Here is a 20166-nt window from a genome sequence, read left to right as displayed (position 1 = left end):
ACCACTGTGTTTGTATTGTCCAATTGATATCCACTTTTCGTGGAGGAATAGACCGGAATTCTGCAGAATGTATTTTTTTTTATAATTTTTAAATAAAATTTTTTATGATATTATTACGCCACGGTAATAACAATCGAAATGTTTTGTGCCATTAAGTATCTCTTAATAAGTGTGGAAAATAAAATTTTAATATCAAACTAAAATTGTAACGCGAGTGCACCCTAGATTTGTTTATTTCCCTACGTTTAATTTAAGTTTTATCTTTGTACACGATGGATGCGGAGTACGCTTATACGAAAAAGAGAATGCAGTTCGGGAAGAGATGCAACTTCTCTGACTTTGACAAAGTAGAAATGGAAATCAAATCAAATCCAGCGTTAATGAGTAATTATGTTAGAACGGATCCCGTGACACACTCTACGCAATGCAGTAAAGTCTATGCTGTTCACGAGGTATAAATAATTTTTAATCGACATTTATGGAAAACGTACAGCAAAGTTGTAATGGATAAAATACATATTTTGTTAAGGTAAATACAACTACTGCGACGTATAAGGACAACAAAATGTTTCATTACGAGGGTGGTTGGCCGAAGGACATAAACATGAAGGATCTAGAACAGACAGTTAGATATAGGCGTAAGATCGAGAAGGATGAACTGTATATTCACACGATGCTGCAGTTGCTACCTGTAAATATCTGTAGACGAACTCTTGTCGGTTCTCTTAAAACTATTGGACCTACCTAAACATTCTTTTCAAGTCGATGGAGCACTGTATTTTGCAAAACAACGCTTGCAACATTTACGAAGAATACTTCGCCGACGTGGAGGCGACCCCGCTGATACAAAGAGCATTCTCGCGTACGGTGAACGTTTATCGCGATCCTTTAACGATGAAACGGCAGATTACTCATCTGTCGTGGTCGCCGGACCAGGGTAATCGTTTTGCAGCCAGTTATTGCAACGTAGACTTCAAAAAAACCTCCAGCAATTATACGTCGTACATCTGGGAAGTAGGTGCGTTAAGTAAGCGTGGGATCGAGGTTGATTAATTGTTGATCGGCATATTTACGAAGAACATTTTCGTAGAAAATCCGAATAATCCTTACATAACACTAAAACCCTTCTGCCCGATTTTGACATTGGAGTACAACCCCAAAGACAGCAACACCTTGGTAGGTGGTCTGATGACTGGACAGGTGGCATGCTGGGACATTAGGAGAGGGTCAGAAATGGTAGATACCAGCTCGGTCGAGTTTAGCCACAGAGATCCCTGTGACAAAACCCTGTGGATTAATTCCAAGACTGGTACCGAGTTTTTCAGCGCCTCGAAGGACGGACAGGTGTAATCTCGCACAAAATCATGATCACCGCATCGATGATGAGTCTGCATGTCGTTTGTTTGTAGATAAAGTGGTGGGACACCAGAAAGCTGCAGATTCCCACAGAGACTTTGGTAATAGACTTGCTGAAACCGGAGGATCAGAATGTGGACAAAGCTACCGGCATTTCGGCTCTTCAGTTTGAACCTTCGATAGGGACACGTTTCATGTGTGGCTTGGAAAACGGTATAGACCAATTTATCATCGTTGAGCGAACTGCATATTTAGATGTAACTTGATGAAACATGATAATCACACTTTGACATGACTTCATCCTAGTGTATATTATACAAGAAATTACTCCACCAAACTATAAAGTAAAAAGAGATTTTGAGTGATTGAGCAATTTTTCAAAAAATTTGAATGTTTTGTAAGTAAAACAGTGACATCGAGAACATGAAAAATTACAAAAAGAGATAAGAAAAATTATTTGCTCAATATCGGATTATTTTATAAGTAACATATAAAAATGCAGTCGATAAATATTGCATAAAGCCTATCTTAGACGATCTATAATTTGTGTTTAAATTCGGAATAATTTTACTTATAATTTTATGCACCGTATAATATGAAAAACATTTGAAGAATCGGAATATACACACCCATATACATATATTTAAGTACGCGATTAAGTAAAAGTTGTACAACTTGATATAACTTTTAAATAGAATTCTAAGCTGAACTCAACGAGTAATTATTCGATAATAATGAACTTAATTATGAACTTTTACGAGAAAGAAAAAAAATAGATAATGTAGTGATGACAATGAGAATAGTTTTACCCTTTAGGTGTCGTAATATCAGGGAACCGCAAAGGTAAGACGCCCGGTGAGAAGATCGCAACTAGATTTAAAGCGCAGTATGGGCCGGTCATAAGTCTGGAAAGAAACCCGACATTCGTAAAAAATTTCTTGACGGTCGGTGATTGGACCACGAGAATTTGGTCAGAAGATTGCAGGGAATCCTGCATAGCTTGGACGCCGTAAGCTTAGTGGGATAATAGGAAATTCATTTAGGAAACCTTTGGCCTTGCTATTCATTGTCAATTTTTTCAGCGGACACCGTGATTTTTTAACCGGTGGTGCTTGGAGCGCTACGCGTTACTCCGTGTATTACTTGATCAAAGTTGATGGGACTTTAGATGTGTGGGATTTTCTAATTCAGCAAGACAGTCCGGTTCTTAGCATAAAGGTATTTAATTAGGCTATTGCTTATCGATAATAAATTTTAACGATATAATCCATTCGAAGGTCTGCGACGAAAGCTTGACCTGTTTACGACCTCACGAGCAGGGTCAACTGGCTGCAGTGGCGAATAAAAAGGGTTCGACTTATCTGCTCGAATTTTCGGAAGCTTTGACGATCAATCAAAAGAACGATAAATTGCTATTAACCGCGGTAAATATCAGATTAATAAAAAATTAATTTTTCTGCCCACTATCATAAAAGACATATAAAGAATAGAAGAAGAAACTGAGTATTTTATTATTTCCATATCAATCTCTAACGACATATCTAATTAATGATAAATAATTATTATTCTTATTGCTATACATGATAACATGTTACAATTACATAATTATACATTTTTAATACATCCTTAAAAGCTTAATAAAAAAAAATTTTAAATCCAACTTTATAGGCTGTGATATAATAAGTGAGATATAATAAGAAAGATATAGTTTATTTCCAATTTATCTCTCAAACGTATTGCGCAAAATATTTGCACGAATTTTCGCTTCCGGCATTATAATTTAATACAGTATAGTAACACTATTCACATTGTTTCTTTAGCTTTTCGATCGTGAGACGCGCCGCGAAAAAGTGATAGAAGCGAAAAACAGAGAACAACGATTGAAAATGAAGACCTTGAAGACGCACGGTGAATCAGATTTTACCGATATTTCCGCAAAACCAGATGAACGAGAAGATTCTAAAGAATTTTCCGGCGATTTGAAGAATGCATTGATAGTGCAATGCGAACAGGAATACGAAAATATGATTAATGCGGTAAGGGGATTTTGCGTTACTGAAAAATATCTAATCAACTCCGCGCAGATACATTTTCAAATATCGATTATTATTGCACAGGAATTAACGCGACAAGCGGAAGAAGCAAATACCGTTGAGCTAAATAACAACGTGATGCAGAATGGTGCGATTATAAGTTAAAATAATTATATGTAAGTTGTGATTTAATGATGAATGATGTGATTTAATTAGGAATAATTAATATAAGATATTTTAGCCAGCCTTAGTTGAATTATTACAGTATAAGTTGTAACAAATAAACATTCTAGGAGAAAATAGTTTGTATTTCGTTAAAACAGCTAAAGAACCAAACGTATGTTAAAATAATATATTTGCATTTTTAAAATTAATATTGTCAATTATTTTACGTCATTTTCTTTATACATGCATTCCATATAGAAAACGCGAAGTCACGTTTTGCCTTTTCCATCTTGCCTTTTTTTCTTTAATTTTTACCTAAACTTTTCTTGCGCTCTTCGTCCTTTTTACCTTAGCGTTTCCTTTATTTTGACTCTCCTTTTTTTTCTATGTTTGTTTCCAGACGATTGGCAGAGACAGAAGTAGGCGGTGCCTCAAGATAACGGATAGTTACATAAAACATCTCTTTTAGATCTTTTGCTAGCAATACTTGGCGAATTTTAGTCACGTTAGCTTGTTTCGTACTTGGCAAGAACACTTCTTGTATTTTTTCTAATTCTGCGTTTTTTGGAATAAAGTTGTTAAATAACGAGGTAAGTGTGAATATGCTGAATCATATTCTATTTCAACGACAAGTCGCAATCTATAGCAACGGAGCGGAAAACTGTGGCTAAAGAAACGCGTTCTTCCATTTTGTCATTTTGTTTGATCGTACAGTAATTTATTTATAATAATATGATTCAAGTTGTGTGTTTAAGCGACTGTGATAGAGTAGGAGAGATGTAACAGTTTTAAAAAGTTCAAAATCTCCATGATTTTCAAGAATTCTTGATTATGAATAATATGCGAAATAATCTAAGATTTTCATCATATTTTTTAACGGATTTCACACGTCTTAAATTAATTCTATTGCTACATTTATTATCAGAAAACTCGTTTTTCTGTTATAAACTTTATGTTTGTGTATCCAATTTAGATATCACGCACTTTTCCGATATAAATATAATAATATAGCGGTCAAATGCTTACAATTCGTAAATAAATATCAAGCCCGCGATTCGCTCAATAACTAAAAATTGTCGTAGCTACTTATTTTGTATTGCACACATGTATCGATTGTTAATTTTCTTCTTAAAAGAATTTTTTTCTTTTTAAGGAATATACGATGTATCCCATGCAGAATTCGCATTTCCCAAATATGCCTGATTTATCGCACTTATGCACTTTGCCGCGACGGAAACAAAGGCGGATAATTGGAGAGTACTTGTATCCGCTAATTTGTAACATGTACCCGAATTTCATGCCTCACAAGCTCACTGATATCCTACTGGATCTCAATTCTATCGGTACATTGATTGATATGATAAATGATCCCACGGTCTTCGCCATGAAACTCGGGGAGGCTATCAACGTGCTCCAAACTTATTTTGCTGTTATGACTTTGTCAGAAAGAACCTGACCCAAACGGTCGAGGAACAATAATAGTCACTGCGATGATTTTTTCATGGTTATATGATTTTACTTAAATTATAAAATGTCTAATCATATTACCCTGATAGCAGAATATAAGTGTGCAAAATCATGTAAATGTGTCGCTGAAAATAATTTATGTATAATATTGTTGCCACAAACATTGTGTAAACATGAATCGTAGCTCTGTTTAGGATTCATACTTTACAGCAAAGATATGTAAATTGTTGCTGCAAACTGTTTGCAGCAATAATATGTAAATTGCTTCCATTAATAATATGTAAACTGTACACCGAATGAAACCTCCAGGCGTAAACTGTTGCTGGGAAAATGTAACGAATAATGAATACCGTTGCTTGAAACAAATTCAATACAATTCCTGAGCATTTGCGGGCGCAGCTTTACATGCAATGTTATTTATGCAAACGCTTGTCAGTTTACGGGCATATTTCATAAATATAACAGGATAGTTATAGTGTCAATCATACTTGTATGCAAACATATATGCACATATTTAAATTAGTGTCTAATTTGTATATATATGCATATTGTTAATAACATAAAGAAAGAATTGTCATACGATTGACTAAATCGTATTTTTTCAAAATTAGCCGAGTCTTGATTGTCAGATAATTATTCTAATACTTTTTTTTATTTTAAATCAATAAAATTGCATTTTATTTTTGTATTTTTTTCTCTTTTCTTTTTTCTCTTTTTTTTCTTTTACTATTCATGTTGTAATTTACTTCTGTTTACTGTAATAATACAAATATGGAATAATCACAGTTTTATTCGCCTGCAAAAGAATCGAAAAGCTTTTTTTTCGAATTATATAATAATGAATATTTCTGGATAGCCACATTTGTAGCGATTAGCATTGGGAAAACGGATTCAAGTTGGTAGAGCTGCAAACACGCACCAATGGAGCAGACAATCGTTTCGCAACGTTTTGCAAATTGCCAGGTTTATCGTGAAAAGTTTATTTTTTATTTTCTCTTCTTACTTTTCCTTTTGCGAAACACATTTCTAAATAAAAGAACCATTAAGGAAGCTCTCAGCTGTCACATATATAAATCACCTTTAACGCTTGGGCCTATTGTCTTCTTCACCGATTTTGACTTTCCAAAAAACTTTTACTTTCGAGTTTCGGGTATATACCTATTTCGCTTTGAGTGGAAAAAACATGTAACAGAGAGAGAGTGTTCGGAGAGCTATTGTGTGGAGCATAAAGAAACAAATATATAATTGTGCAGATTTTTTTACCTCTGGTTGTGCACAAAGCCAATTTGTGTAACCAGGAATTGAAAGGCGATCTACGTTTCGGATCAGAGAAATAAAGGACAGAAATCCATCGCCGTGAAATTATAGTCGTGAAAATTTACTGGAACCAAGTGCTAATGGACCTAATTGCGGAGAGTCTATTCTCAAGAGGGAAAATTGATGGAAGCATTATTTTTCGAGGCAAATATTAAGGAAAACGATCCTGGTAACAATTATTTTTTGTCCCACTTTCCATTTTATCGTATAAACATTTTGCGAATTAAAACGTGTAAGGTTTGTCTGCGCAGAAATTGAAGAGATGCATAAAGAGGGCTTGAACGAGTTCCGACTTCGTGGTCACCCACCGTATCGATCGATCCATGCCTGCGCTGAGCGTAATCAAAAGTACTCCCACACCTGGTGTGCCGCCTGTTAGTAACGCGGTTCTCGCTACACGAAGGACAACGTAGTCAGCGTAGTATTTATATATATCGTGAGTAAAGTTTACATATGCACATGAATGTTAATGAAGATTACAACGAGGACAAAATTATTTTCTTCCAGGGCCGCGATGGTATCACCACGTCCGATGAATTCGCAAGTTTCGTGAGTGATCGATCAGCTCGTACAACTGGAGCACACGCGATGTTCCCTTGCGAGCGACCTTCTTTCTCTTAGCGCGTCCGCCAAAACCATAGTCGCAGAGATGGCCAAGTCCGTCGAGTCGAGGGGCAGGAGATTGAGGAGATCGCGCAATGTGTCCTCTTTCTTGGAGGAGTCGACGGAGAGCGCGATACCGCCGAAGACGACGGTTAACGTCGTCGTGGACGTTCACAACGGAGGTGAGAGTTCGGGCCGGCGGCAACAACAAAGAAACGACACTCTTACGATCGAATCCCCGGACAGTAAGGAGACTAAGCGATCGTCCAAAGCTTCTTCGCGAGCGAGCGAAACGCCTCGGAATCGCTCCTCTGATCGCAGGAGTTCCTCGAAGGATCTTCCCAAACATGATGATTTGATGGTGGAGTCGTTGGATCTGATAGAGGAATTCGACGCGTCGAAAAAGAGGGATGAGTCTCTCGAGGAAAAACCGCGGCGCAGGAAGCAATGGAGCACCGTGGCGAACGTGAATGAAACGGAAGCGGAGAGAACGGACCCGAAGAGGCCACCGCGGAAACGCTGGTCCAAGGATGCCGGCGTGATCCGATTGCCCGAGACAAGCGACGACGCGTCCCCGTTGATCGACGACTCGCGTAAAACCCCGGTACCGGCGCCGCGAACCAGACTGCGACGGAGCGACGTCCTCTTCGACAATCCGGCCTTCGTGTCCGATAACGAGGACGAGGTGCTCCGCATCGAGACCGATCACAAACGGGAGAGCACCAAGATCGAAATGAGGAGGATGAGCGACCGCTCGAACATTGAAGACGTAGACGAGGCTGGGACTACGTCCGGCGACTCTTCGAGGAAGCATCGACGAGAAGAGATGGTGATGAGCAAGCGTCTCGCGGGGGACAGCGACGATCGTTCTTCGAAAGCGAGATCCTCGGGAAGCCGAAGAAACAGCGTTAGAGAACCCGATTCGTCGGCGAGTTTGGAGAGAATCACCGACGTTCGGTCGAGCTCGATCACCTCCGAGGAGCGAGTCTCGAGCAGCCGGAGATCCCAACCGGAAACGACGCGCGATCAATCGTCGAGGAGGAGAGAGCGAGCGTTGTTCAAGAAGAAGGAGCATTCCGGCGACGACGCGTTCGTCAGCTCGTCCGCGAGGGATGCGAATTCGGCGGCAGAGGCAGAGGACGTGAGGGTCAGAAGGAAGAGGAAGAAAAAACGTAGACAGGAAAAGGAGGCAACGAAGGAGAAGGAAAAGGAGATGAAGTTTATCTCTGTGACGATTCACCGGGCGGACGTGCTTGAGGCCAATTACGTGAACGTGAGGCGACCGATGGTCAGGGTTCACATCGTGGAAGCTCGCACGGGCTCGTATCTGAAGAGCACGACGGAGAACAGCAGCGCGTATCTTCAGCCGATGATCACCGGCAAGTTCGACTTCAAGAAAAACAGATCGATGATACCGGTCTGGGAAGAGGAGCTTATTTTCGAGCACAACTTTGACGCGATTATGAGACGCGAGGACGGTGAACAGGTGGTGATCCTCTTTGAGGTGATGGAGCTCCTGAGCTTCGCCGACGCGAGCCTCAGTTATGACAAAATTGGCAAGTTTCTACTAAGATCTCATAAGAATATTATGTAGTTAGTTAGTTTAAAAAATATTAAGAGTGTATATTAATTCTATTATTGAGAGAGAGAGAGAGAGAGAGAGAGAGAGAGAGAGAGAGAGAGAGACCTTTTTATTGAAACTTTACATTAAAGAGCTTTTTTTCTTTTTTCCTATGAATTAATTATCCGAATTACGTTAAGTAATTAATATAAGATACATTTTAGGGAAACACTGGGCAATAGAAATGCCTTCGAATGTAAGATCGATCCAAAAGTAATTACTATATAAATCCTCAGGAAAGAAAGTTTGCTAATATTACTTTAGAAAATAAAATGTCAGCATATTTTAAATAGATTACTTGATTGTAAATATCATTGATAATATCCATTGCAACATTTAATGACTCTTACAATTTTGTAGTTTGACGATGACCTAGAATTTTACATATTTTCGCTTGCAAACATCATGTAAATTTAATAATTTGGGTCTGGTATTTCAGGTAGCGAGGGATGTTGGAACAAAATCGCCTGGGCATTTCTCAAACCCGTAGGCATCAATAATACTTTTCATACTGGCAAGAAGGTGCGACTGCAGCTTTATAAACCCAGGCGAAGCTTTAAAAAATACGGAAGACAAAAATGCGAGGTATTCATGACTCCTTAATTATTCAAGCGAATTTTCAGTATTTAAAAGTTTTCGGAATTGCCATTTAAACTCCTTAGAACTTTCATAAAAATTGCATATGCATGTGTTTGCATTCCACTTTGAATAATTTACTATAAATTACAATTTCTAGTTCTTTGTTGCAGTTACGCTGGATTTTTTATTAAACATTGTTAAAATATTCCCGTTTTACCGTTTAATAAGTGAGTGTGTTTATAATGCATTTCTGTGTACATATATTCCGCATTTCCCATGAAAACGCAGTCTTTGTCGTCTTTGTGGCAGAAATTTAGCTAATCCGTTGAATGAACCAGGAAGAAAGCGACAGACATTGAATTATATTGCCGACTGTAATAGACTATAATTTAGCGTGATACATAACTCTAAAGAAAAGGATCGTATAACTTTCTATTTGCGGAATGCAATTTTTACTTTTCCGCAAAACTAACATAGCAACGGAGTAGATTCTTTTCGGGGTGATTTACGCAGAGTTTTGCAACAATACCAATATCGCAGAAAGTTTTATTCATTTCTTTCGTCTCGTATAGGTTTTTACCTGGTGGCAGTCGAACAACAGGGACAAGTATCCCAGCAGTCTTTTGGTCACGGTGACATCAGTTCCACCACCGAAACTCGAGCCTGTACTTTATCAAAAGCTGCCGATAAACGATCTCCTTGATGATGCACGAAAGGACTCGCGGGATCTTTCGAAATGTACATCGGAATCGATAGGTCTCCCCAAATGGGCGCGATTAGCCGCTCAGTCTTGTAAAATCCCAAACGAGAAGATGTTCGAGACGGAAGTGAGCGACAAAGGTTGCTTCTACGTCGCCTTCAGCAACGACGGCAAGTATCTGGCCTGCGTCCATTCCGAGGAGTACTATTACCCGATTGTCGTTTACGAGGTGCGTCAATATCGCAGATACCGCAAACAAATATCGCGTCTAAACGAGAGGAGAGTGAAAGAAAGATGTGATAATTAAGTTTCTGTAAGACAAGGTCGTAAAATTCAGTAACAATATGATTGCAATTGAAAATTATTGTCGTTTGTTTCACTGATTGTAATAAAGTAGTTATTGTTACTTCGATTTCAGGTCGAAACTTCAGGCAAGATTCGCGTTCGATTTCTCGGCCACAAGAGTTTCGTGTACTCTCTAAACTGGTCCAGCGACGATCATTGCCTGTTGTCGGCGTCCGCGGATCAGACCGCATGTATCTGGGATGTTCGCAATCAGATCGTGCAGCACATCGAGGTAACTGACCACACGGAACGAAAACTTCTAATAAATGTCGAGCAGACCTACTATAGAAATTCAAAGCCTTTATTGCCGTCCATATAACTTCCCATGGATGTCTACTAAATATCTGTAGGTCTTTTGGTACTTCCATTTACTTCATATTCGTGTAAAATCTTTTGTGAAAATCATGAAAAAATATAATTAACTAAAAATTACGAGAAATATTATAAATTTTTCTAAATATACACAAAATTTATTGAAAATTTTAAATAATTAACGTATAGAACTCGATTTTAAGAAACTTGTATAAATTTAAACATGTAATTCTATCATATTCTTTTATATCTAATATCCTTCTAATATAATCTAATTTTATATCTAGTAGACTTCTATAACGGATCGTAGATGTTTAATGGACTTTTATAATGGGTAGTTGTGTAATGGACATTTATCAAGATAACATGAATTAATTCAATAAACATCCATGGAGATGAATTATGGAACTATGAAGGTTTTATGAACGTTATGTTGTATGTGATTCATTCATGTTTATCCGTTTTAAGATTAATGATATTAATTTTTAATTAATCATGAACTTTTTAATTTTCTAAATATCTAACTAAGTAAAATCGTGCATCTTATTAGCAACAATAATTGCGTATTTAACATATTTTAGCGCTATTTTTTTCTATTAAATATTCTTATACATAATTAAAAAGACGCACCAAATTAAGTAAAACTGTTTAAAATATAACGCGACTGTCTTTAAAATGTATCATGCGTTAAAGAAAATATTATATAAAATAAATGTACACAAAACAAATTTATTGCAGATGCTGCCACATCCTTCGTATGTTTATTGCGCCAAGTACGGGCCCGGCAATGCGACGCTCGTGGCAACTGGATGTTACGATCGAGTAGTTCGCATCTGGGCGGACGACAGGAGGTCAAGGAAGCGAGAACTGAACCAGGAATTGGAAGGCCACGAGGGTTTCGTCAATTCTATGGTATTTCAAAAGAACGGTAACTTGATTACTGCCGACAGCGTGGGACTGATCATCCTTTGGACGATCCGCAGAGACAGTAGGATACCGTCAAAGAGGACGGGATGCATCTCGAGGAAGATAAAAATTCGCGAGATCGAAGGCGTCGTTATTAACACGATTGTTTTACATCCTCTCGAATCTAGACTCCTCGTGCATTCGAGAGACAACGGCCTGCGAATGCTAGATCTCGCGACCGGGGTGATTTTGCAAAAGTACAAACGATTTAACAATCAAAGGCACGTTGGATGAACATATTTTATGCATTTTTCATACTCGCGTTTTTAAGCATTGCAATTAAGTTTTTTTATACATCCTAAATAATATACGAAGACAACATTCAACAATACCGAATTTTTTTTCTTTTCTTGTTGCCTTCTTCCTACTTTCTTTAACTTCGTGGCATTTTTTTGCATATTTATTTCTTCTCTTTACTTTATTTCCTTCCATTTTGCTCGTTTTTACTTCATCTCTCCTTGCTTCTTTTTTTTATCATATATCTCGACGTTGCTATTTTAATTTTAATTTATTGTCCACTGTACATTCTTTCGTAATTTTTTTTTACCTTCCTTTTACCTTTCTCTATTCACACCATTTTTTTACGTGAACATATCAAACCCTCTAAATCTCTGTCACACATACTTGTTTCATCATTACCGCCGTTCTTCTCATTCTCCCCCTGTCCCCCTGTATGGCCTACGCATTGGTTCATTTCTTATATAATAAAAATTTGTGTATTTATTAATTCGATTTATTGAATCTTTCTTCTTTCTTATTTATAGAATACAATTGAAAGCCTGTATATCTCCCTGCGGTGGATTTGTTATGTGCGGTAGTGAGGATTCCGTATTGAATATCTGGAATTTGGAGACAGGTAAACACGTAGCTAGGTACACGAACGGTGGGCGTAGCTCGGCCAAGACAATTGTTACCTGTGTGGATTACCATCCCTACGATCACGTTTTGGCATACTCGATATTCGGCAGTCCCACGTCGGTGCGTGTTCTAAAACACAACAAAAACGCAAACGGCAGCGACGTTGGACTACATCTTACGGAAGACACGTCGCAAACTCGGGGTAACGAAGTGATCCTGAATGCCTTGAGCTGTCCTCCATCTCGTCAAAGTAAACCCAGCACAGCAGGGACAAAAGAAATTCCTTTATCTCGTCATCCCACAACCGAACACACGATAATACAAATTGAAAATAATGATCACGAACCATGGATGACGTCGCACCACTCGAGAGAAATGGAGCGAAACTGGAGAAAGAAGAGCTGGGATCGACTGCACTCCATCATCGAGAAGATCGACTCGATACTGTTCGGCAATTCAATGTTTTTCGACGACGTCGCTGAAGCGAAACGGAGTGCCAGCGCGAACGAGCGCGATGGTTTCTGGACCAATGCGTCCGACAACGTCGTTCTTCAACGAGATATGCGCCTCGAAGATCGCGTCGCAAACTCCACGAGATCCCACGACGGTTCCCTCCGAAATAGCAATACGCAGTCCAGCTTCACGACCGCATCCAAGAGTCCGGGTCATTCATTCAATTTTCACTCGGCAGGTGCACTCAAAAAAACAAACACACCCGAGTTGTCGCATATAAGCTCCCCGGATAGCGCCGGTACCTATATCGTTGAAATGTCGAATTTCAATAAAAACGTCGAGGTTGCTGCCGTAGCCGAGGAGATGGATTCCGTCCAGGTAGTTGGAAGCGACAGCTCACGGATCAGCAATGTTACATTCCTCATAGAAAATGAGCGAGCATAAGTGATACCTCTATTTTTTGCAATGGCCCTTTCAAAATTACTATTTTTTTCTTATATTGGCCTCGCATTAACACGACGATGTTCGATCTTCAATCGTATCATATAACAACTTCACAACATTATTAATTTTATATTATTAATAATATGTAAAGGAATAAAATGCGTGCGGAAAAAATTATTACACATAAACTTTATTTTATACGCTGTAACTTTAGTTGCAGATCAATAAAAAAAATAAAAATATTCATTACAAATCAACTTCGTGAGAATTTCTAACGACACGCTTACAGATGGCAAAAAAGTAAATTATTCCAATCCAGGAAGCGACTAATCATAAATGTTCAATGTGTGTGTATGTGTGTGTGTATGTGTGTATAGATATATATATATATATATATATCAATGTACATGTGCATATATAGAAACTATACATATAGATGTATATATTTTTATTTATAGATATATGGAATGCTGTCACTTAATTAATATATTACACAGCCAATCTTTTGTCGTTAGACAATCATACTGTTTCGTTTAATATCATGAAATAACCCTGCGAGAAGTTAATCAACGACAAAAAATTAAAAGAGACACAACATAATGTCGTTAAAGAATACTTGACATAAAATTAATGTCTTCAAAAAAATACAACAAAATTATAATAAAACTTCTTTGTAAATAAACTGCACTTAGTTACAACTTTTAACGATAATTACATTTTTATATGTGATAACAAAAACGTAATTAACAATAATAACGGTAAATGTTAAAGACTATCGCGTGTAATCACAAATACGCCTTTTTAAACGAGTAAGAACAAAAGCTTCTTTGATAAGTTAAGTCCCGCTATGTGCGTATCATTTTGCTCGTATCTCTGATACTTAAAAAAAAAAGAAAATTTTCAAGTAACAAAACTAACTGGAGATGAATTCAATTAACGTAAACCTTAAATATTCTTTCTTATTCCTTTATAACGCTCACGTGCGCGCCAATGCATCACCGTGCCGTTACGGAAAAAAAAAATAAAACCTTAGAAACACTTTCATGCGTTAATCCTCTCACAACAGGTTCGTAGTGCATGTATAAGCGATCTATTATCACGGCATCGTAGAAGGATAACAATAACATAATCGTAAAGAAAATAAAAATATTTCTGTCAACCGACTAATGTAACGAGCTAAGGAGGGAGACCCTCAAATCCTTCGATGTATTTGGCACGATTCTCTTCTACCAATAGTCTATCAATGTATATGTCTTTATCGGTACTAACGTCAATCAATCGTAAACCCAGCATGGTACCATTGACAGGCGACAGATGATCGAACACGGATTCGACGATTACAGAGACAAAATTCTTCTCAAGCACTAGTTTCTTAAATTCAACGCAATCGTTCACTGTCCAGTCGACATTTATTGGCTCTATTCCTAAACAATGTTAAAAGTTATTATTAGAACTCCTTGCAAAGAATTGATACAAGTGTTTAAGCTGAAAGACACATTTGTGAAGAAAAAAAGACGCTTTTCTCTTACCGACGAGTTTAGCCTTTACTGCCTGATACGGCAATTTCAAGAATTTGCTCTTCAACGGCTGCAAACTGCTGCGGGATATTATCGTCACGTCACCGTAGTCGCAGAAATATACGGATACTTCATTATCGCTGATAATATTAGTAACGTATACTCTAAAGTGAATAAAATATTGTTATTAATCGTTGTTATTAACCCGTTTTTCATTTACATTGTAAAGTTATACAAGTTGCATACCTGTACCAATCATTTCGAAATTTTCCCGCGTAGAGTTTGTTTTCGCCGACAGATTCCAAAGGCAGATTATCGTTCGCTTCATAACAGTTTTGCAAATCGACCATCATTGCCTGAAAATGAGAAGATCCAGCATAAGAATATATTTCATCAATTAATTAAATTTCTACATACACTTGAAAAGTGCCTATTAACTTTTACGTACTTTTAATTCATTTGCATCGTTTAACGGTTGCACGATAAAATGTCCGGGATGCGCGACCAATGCGACGTGGACGTCAAAATACTGGCCGATGTCGGAAATCACTGGTGGATTCAATTTGCCGACGGCCTCAGGAGCGCGAGAAGCCTTGCGATCCAAACGTTTCTTGGACTTGGTATTGTTGTTGGCGTCTTCGTTGACTCTGTACATAGAAGCTTCTTTAGTCAAGTTCATAAAGTTAGTACAAGGTTATAAGAGCACAAAAACTTATATAAATGAAGTAAACAATATATAGTTGTAAATATATATATATAGTATAAAATGTAAAATAAAAAAATATATAAAGACATAAAGAACGCGCATAGAAATAGATACGGTCCATTTTGTTAAAAAATAGGCAAAAATTTACTTCGACAGTTCGCCGTCATAAATCAACGATGAATTTATCGAGGCCAACATATTGCTCGGAGCGACTCTTTTGAAAATTTCGACCACTGGAATTCCAGATGGGGTGATCCTGATGACTTTTGCTAAGAGTAAATCCATGTCCGAAACTAATTCACGAAATCGTGTTACAAGCTTCTTGCTGTACTTCGATTGGTCAACGTTGTGCAGAAAGATCTGTATCGCCTGATTTTTCAAACAAGAACACATGTCAGTTTTATAATCGCAATATGTAAAAAAAAAAAAACACTGAATCTAAGTTCAAAAAGAAAAAGTTTGCTTTTTTTTACCTGCGGAGGGATGTGCTGCAGAGCCTTCGAGACTCTGTCCATGTGAAACAGATTTTCCCTCGGTATCAAAATGGTTCGACCAATATCGATTAGAAATACCATTACTTCCTGGTCGCCAGGAATATCGGTCACTCTTGCCCTGTACCACTGCGAATTCCACTTTACAAGGTACATTTTCGTGAAATTAATCGCATTCACCGTCATCGTTTTGTTCGTAAACATTTGCGACATGTTTTCACCGTTTAGTACAGTTTTAGCGAGCGAGTTTAGCTGCGCATAAATTTTACCGCACTCATCTATGTGCGTAACGGACAATTCGGTCACCTGCCCCGCCTGCGGTAAACCGCCAATGCACATAAGTAAAAAAAAAGAATCTCAATAATAGAGAATTGTAGTAATAAATTAAATGACAATTACATGCATCTTGAATGCACCAGCCATGCTCTCCAAGATTTTTTCGAATAAGAGTTGATTTATGTCGACATCTTCGTCGTCTTTGCTGGTGTCGTAAAAAGTCACCATGTGTACGTATGAGCCGTATTCATCGGTGTCCATACCATGTACTTTCACATAAAACAATCGATCGACTATAAGAAGATTTTCAATTTCCGGCACTATCTGGGTGCAGTCGCAGAAGTCCTTCAATCCTTGAAGACCTACTCTGATAGCCTATAAAGTAAAAAACGCGCGTAATGAGATGCAATCGGATTAATATACGGCTAAATCAAACAGATGAATTACTTGACGTGGAAGAACGCAAAATTTCTTGTCCAAAGGATGCAAAACTTCAGATTTGTAATGTTCCTCATAACCCTCGTCAATAAAGAAAACCGTGGCGATTCCGGTCTCGTCATTAAAATCTGTGCATTCAACTCTGTGCCAATAGTTATCCTCGAAAACGGCATAGAAATCGTCGACTACGCATGCCACTGGCGAGATGGGTTCATTTACTTGATTGTAGTGCCTTGTCATTTCGTTTATCATATCGACAAACTCGTTCTAGAAAGTAAGACGACTTTTAGCTGGCGAAAAGATAAACGAAAGATAAAAGAAAAGGCGAATGGATAAACGAATACGATCGGACACTCACATTTTGATCGCCGAGTCGAACCCAAATTTCGACGGTGTTCACAACGTGAGTAGTACACACTTGCCAAATGGTCGTTTCAGGTACTGGTAATACATCCGGTGCGGCAGGTCCAATCGGGCTCAATAATATCTTCTCGTTAGGCGGGTAGATATTCTCGGAAATATTTTTGGATGGAGTGGAATTGCTTTCCGACCGCTAAAAAAAAGAAATATAAATGTTTACTTCGATCTGCGCGATCGTCGAAACAAAATACACACGCATATTGTATATTACTTTCAAACTCGGGAAGGCTCGACACAGTATCATGGAATCTCCGACGCCTTTCTCTTGATTTATATCTGAGCATTTCTCAATGATAATTTCCCAATTAAAGGGCAAGGCCTCCCCATATTGTTCGTTGTAATATTCAGGTAGTAGATGCATAAAGACCCCACTCGGATGTCGAGATATGATGTTCAAAATGCGTTCTTTCATCAAATCCGTATCGACGGTCGTCACCTCGGGGCTAGACGATTCCTTAGCCAGATTTAGCAGAGCTAATCGTGCAGCGATCTTCTCTGCTTCCTCCTCGGACGCTGCGTCATCCGGAAATGTGTGGAACGTATGCGTACCAACCTGTAAGATTCACCGATCAATGTAGAAAATCTTTGTAATCATCGATCAATGTAGATAATCATTGTAATTCATCATAAATCAATGTAAAAAATTGGATCTTGCAATATTATTCAATAAATACAATTCGATCAATGTATTTACTTTCACGCTGGCATAGATGGTGATCTTGGAAGAATTCTTTTCCTTCTTTGAATACATTTTATAAACCGGTGATGGTAAGTTTAGCACACGAGCATAAATCTCCAGCTCTTTCCGAGAATCGGGAGCCTCTAATGGCGGTGCTACCTGTAAAAGCAATAAAATATTATGAAAGAAACTCGCGCACCTGTGGAGTTTCATCAAGGCCGAGAAGGGACTCGAGAAAAAAAGCTCTTTTTTGTTTTATTCTCCCCCCTTATTAAAAAAAAAAGAACCAAGTTATACTATGGTTGCATTCCGATATTCACTGTCAGTACTGAAAATCTATATTTTTCTGTATACGTTCTATATTTTAGTTCACGTATACTATAGACTTTCATATTATTCGTATTATATAGCTTATAATTATACTTTATACATCAACATTTCAACATGAATCATTCTGGTGTTCTTACCTGCGGGACATTAAAAATGGATGGGGTAGGCGTAGATGTACGACCATTGGTGTAGTTATCAATCGGCGTTTCAGAAATAATTTTGAGCCTTTCGCTTAGTTTTGGAGGTCTCAGTTCCACAGTCTTTGGCTTTTGATTTATCACAGACGAAGCTGCTGTATTGTCATTTAATACTTTGAATCTTAAATCTTCAATAGTCTTACAATTATTAACACTTTGGTTCACAGTCGCTATACAGGGATTTGTCACTTTATCTTTCAGTCTCTACAAATATCGTAATGTGATTAATAAATGATGCAGATTTCAAATCTGCAAGAATATCAAATCATTTGGAATTTGCAGACTAAACGTGCACTCACTTTAGTGGGAGAACTTGGTGGCGTAAGCGGCACGAAGCTTGGTTTAAAGTTATTTTGCGGTAGCGGTAACGGGTACTGTACTACAGACTCCATAAGAGGAATAGGTCTAAAATATTGCAAATATATAAAATTACTTATTATCTTACGCGGCATATATTAAGTAATTTTAATCGACTAATCAATTCATACGGAAAACTTATAATTAAATCAGGAATAGAGAACAACGTGTCAAGTCGTACTTAAATAAATAAAAATAAATAAAAAACAACAGTACTTATTGGTACTTATTATCGAGATGTTATACTTTTTTACTTTAATAAACAACGCGGAATTTTAATATTACAAGTACCTGCTAAAATCTGTGTACAGGTTACTCTTTTCGGGTGTTGATCTAGTAAAGGAATGTGGAGAATTAACGTAATTACTCCTGGTAGGCTGAAAACGACCGCTGAAATTATTACTTTTAAAAGCAGGCGGATGAAAATTTCTCGCATGTCGAGGTGGGCTCCACTGAAAAAGAGATTCTATAATTAATTATAGTACAGAAATAGCTGATATGTTGGAGTTTTAACATTAGAGCAAGCATAAAATAACAGTTTTTCAACAATTTGATACAACGTACGCTACAAAACACATTCGGATCAGATAATGTTTTTAATAGATATTTAGTGAAATGGTCAGTATATATGTGTATGTGTGGCAGCAATTACTTTCTAGAAAATACAAAGTACTAGTAAAATGATTACTTTTTTCGGCTGCGGTCGTACTTTTCGTCGTGTCTTTTGCCGCGAAACTAATTTTGTAAGGTGCGCCGAAGTCTTGGAAGGTAAAGCTTCCACATACAGTTCTCCACCTTTTCTGTTCACTGTGATGTCTGGTATACTACGTACGAAAGCTTCAAGAGAGGAGTATCCAAAATGATTAAATGATAATGGCTCCCCTGCTATCGTACGGTAATCCGCTACAAAATAAAAATCGTAAGATTCTTATGTCAGTCTTTAAGAATGATTGATTAGTAAATAAAGCGAAACACAGAAATAGTTACGAAGACATTAGCAGAGTGTATTAAAGCTTAAATAACTGTATTTAAAATTGCTTCGTAATAACAGAGAATTGATAATATTTACCTCTTAAATTATCTAACCTGATACCGCCCTTGCACGATATCAGGCATGACCTTAAATTCTTTACGACTTCGTCTTGATCCATGGTGATTCTCTCTCATAAAAGAAAGAACACAGGTAGAAGACAGATATTTAAATATCAGTTAGGTTACTCGATAACCTGCAACAGATTTAAATAAATATTAAATTACTTATATAATTAAATTATATGATAAAACATGAAGCTCTCTATGTTCATAAGATTCTCGAAAAATTCCCGAAGGCAACAAGAAACAGAATTTTCTGAAGAAAACAACAAGAAACCAAGCGATAAAGAAATCAACTGTGGTATAAACAAAGGTAGGAGAACATGTATTCGCAGAGAGAGAAAGTGATCTTTTAAAATACACATTTTGTTAGATTAATCCTCATATAGGGGAACGGGGGGTAGCTCCGGACATTATTGAAATTCAAGTATAACGCGTATCTAT

The 20166-nt window shown here is 37.5% G+C and overlaps 4 protein-coding genes across 6 annotated transcripts in view; 3 read left to right on the top strand and 1 right to left on the bottom strand.

Annotated features, from left to right (window-relative positions):
• The first annotated feature begins 69 nt into the window (after positions 1–69).
• LOC112462606 (dynein intermediate chain 2, axonemal) lies at positions 70–4139 on the top strand. 2 transcript variants are annotated; one of them, XM_025028489.1, is made up of 11 exons: positions 70–452; positions 530–691; positions 763–1018; positions 1091–1344; positions 1410–1569; positions 2173–2365; positions 2439–2574; positions 2634–2780; positions 3177–3392; positions 3474–3565; positions 3955–4139. In XM_025028489.1, exons 1-10 carry the CDS (start codon positions 273–275, stop codon positions 3552–3554), a joined length of 1785 nt encoding a protein of 594 aa, XP_024884257.1. In that variant the 5' UTR covers positions 70–272; the 3' UTR covers positions 3555–3565; positions 3955–4139. The 2 variants fall into 2 exon arrangements, with proteins under 2 accessions (XP_024884257.1, XP_024884256.1); XM_025028488.1 differs by lacking the exon at positions 3955–4139 and having other exon boundaries at positions 3474–3651.
• A 558-nt stretch (positions 4140–4697) lies between these two features.
• LOC112462610 lies at positions 4698–5601 on the top strand. Its single transcript, XM_025028494.1, has one exon. It carries the CDS (start codon positions 4717–4719, stop codon positions 5008–5010), a length of 294 nt encoding a protein of 97 aa, XP_024884262.1. The 5' UTR covers positions 4698–4716; the 3' UTR covers positions 5011–5601.
• A 723-nt stretch (positions 5602–6324) lies between these two features.
• LOC112462596 (jouberin-like) lies at positions 6325–13407 on the top strand. Its single transcript, XM_025028468.1, has 8 exons — positions 6325–6507; positions 6590–6774; positions 6846–8497; positions 9002–9147; positions 9714–10070; positions 10260–10418; positions 11237–11685; positions 12229–13407. Exons 3-8 carry the CDS (start codon positions 6988–6990, stop codon positions 13217–13219), a joined length of 3612 nt encoding a protein of 1203 aa, XP_024884236.1. The 5' UTR covers positions 6325–6507; positions 6590–6774; positions 6846–6987; the 3' UTR covers positions 13220–13407.
• A 248-nt stretch (positions 13408–13655) lies between these two features.
• LOC112462597 (tudor domain-containing protein 7) overlaps positions 13656–20166 on the bottom strand; it is an 8008-nt gene continuing 1497 nt past the window's right edge. For both annotated transcript variants that reach the window (XM_025028470.1, XM_025028469.1), the window contains exons 2-17: positions 19700–19856; positions 19319–19533; positions 18922–19082; positions 18573–18678; positions 18214–18477; positions 17762–17905; positions 17279–17620; positions 17006–17200; positions 16657–16914; positions 16333–16584; positions 15916–16248; positions 15591–15811; positions 15185–15383; positions 14983–15092; positions 14749–14900; positions 13656–14643 (exon numbers count right to left, since the gene is read on the bottom strand). In XM_025028470.1, the coding sequence (XP_024884238.1) occupies positions 14396–14643; positions 14749–14900; positions 14983–15092; positions 15185–15383; positions 15591–15811; positions 15916–16248; positions 16333–16584; positions 16657–16914; positions 17006–17200; positions 17279–17620; positions 17762–17905; positions 18214–18477; positions 18573–18678; positions 18922–19082; positions 19319–19533; positions 19700–19781 (3282 nt within the window). In that variant the 5' untranslated portion in view covers positions 19782–19856 and the 3' untranslated portion in view covers positions 13656–14395. The remainder of the gene's footprint in view (positions 14644–14748; positions 14901–14982; positions 15093–15184; positions 15384–15590; positions 15812–15915; positions 16249–16332; positions 16585–16656; positions 16915–17005; positions 17201–17278; positions 17621–17761; positions 17906–18213; positions 18478–18572; positions 18679–18921; positions 19083–19318; positions 19534–19699; positions 19857–20166) is intronic.

Source organism: Temnothorax curvispinosus, unplaced genomic scaffold (assembly GCF_003070985.1).
Source record: "Temnothorax curvispinosus isolate PA1 unplaced genomic scaffold, ASM307098v1 QBEX01012569.1, whole genome shotgun sequence".
NCBI lineage: Eukaryota > Metazoa > Arthropoda > Insecta > Hymenoptera > Formicidae > Temnothorax > Temnothorax curvispinosus.
This window is presented reverse-complemented; position numbering and strand designations above follow the sequence as displayed.

Excerpts from the sequence above, each read along its gene's own strand:
- LOC112462606 (XM_025028489.1), top strand. The coding sequence starts at position 273 with ATGGATGCGGAGTACGCTTATACGAAAAAGAGAATGCAGTTCGGGAAG. Across the intron at positions 453-529 it reads AAGTCTATGCTGTTCACGAG|GTAAATACAACTACTGCGAC; the intron begins GTATAAATAATT and ends TATTTTGTTAAG. Across the intron at positions 1,345-1,409 it reads GCGCCTCGAAGGACGGACAG|ATAAAGTGGTGGGACACCAG; the intron begins GTGTAATCTCGC and ends GTTTGTTTGTAG.
- LOC112462610 (XM_025028494.1), top strand. The coding sequence starts at position 4,717 with ATGTATCCCATGCAGAATTCGCATTTCCCAAATATGCCTGATTTATCG.
- LOC112462596 (XM_025028468.1), top strand. The coding sequence starts at position 6,988 with ATGGCCAAGTCCGTCGAGTCGAGGGGCAGGAGATTGAGGAGATCGCGC. Across the intron at positions 9,148-9,713 it reads ACGGAAGACAAAAATGCGAG|GTTTTTACCTGGTGGCAGTC; the intron begins GTATTCATGACT and ends CGTCTCGTATAG. Across the intron at positions 10,419-11,236 it reads AGATCGTGCAGCACATCGAG|ATGCTGCCACATCCTTCGTA; the intron begins GTAACTGACCAC and ends AATTTATTGCAG.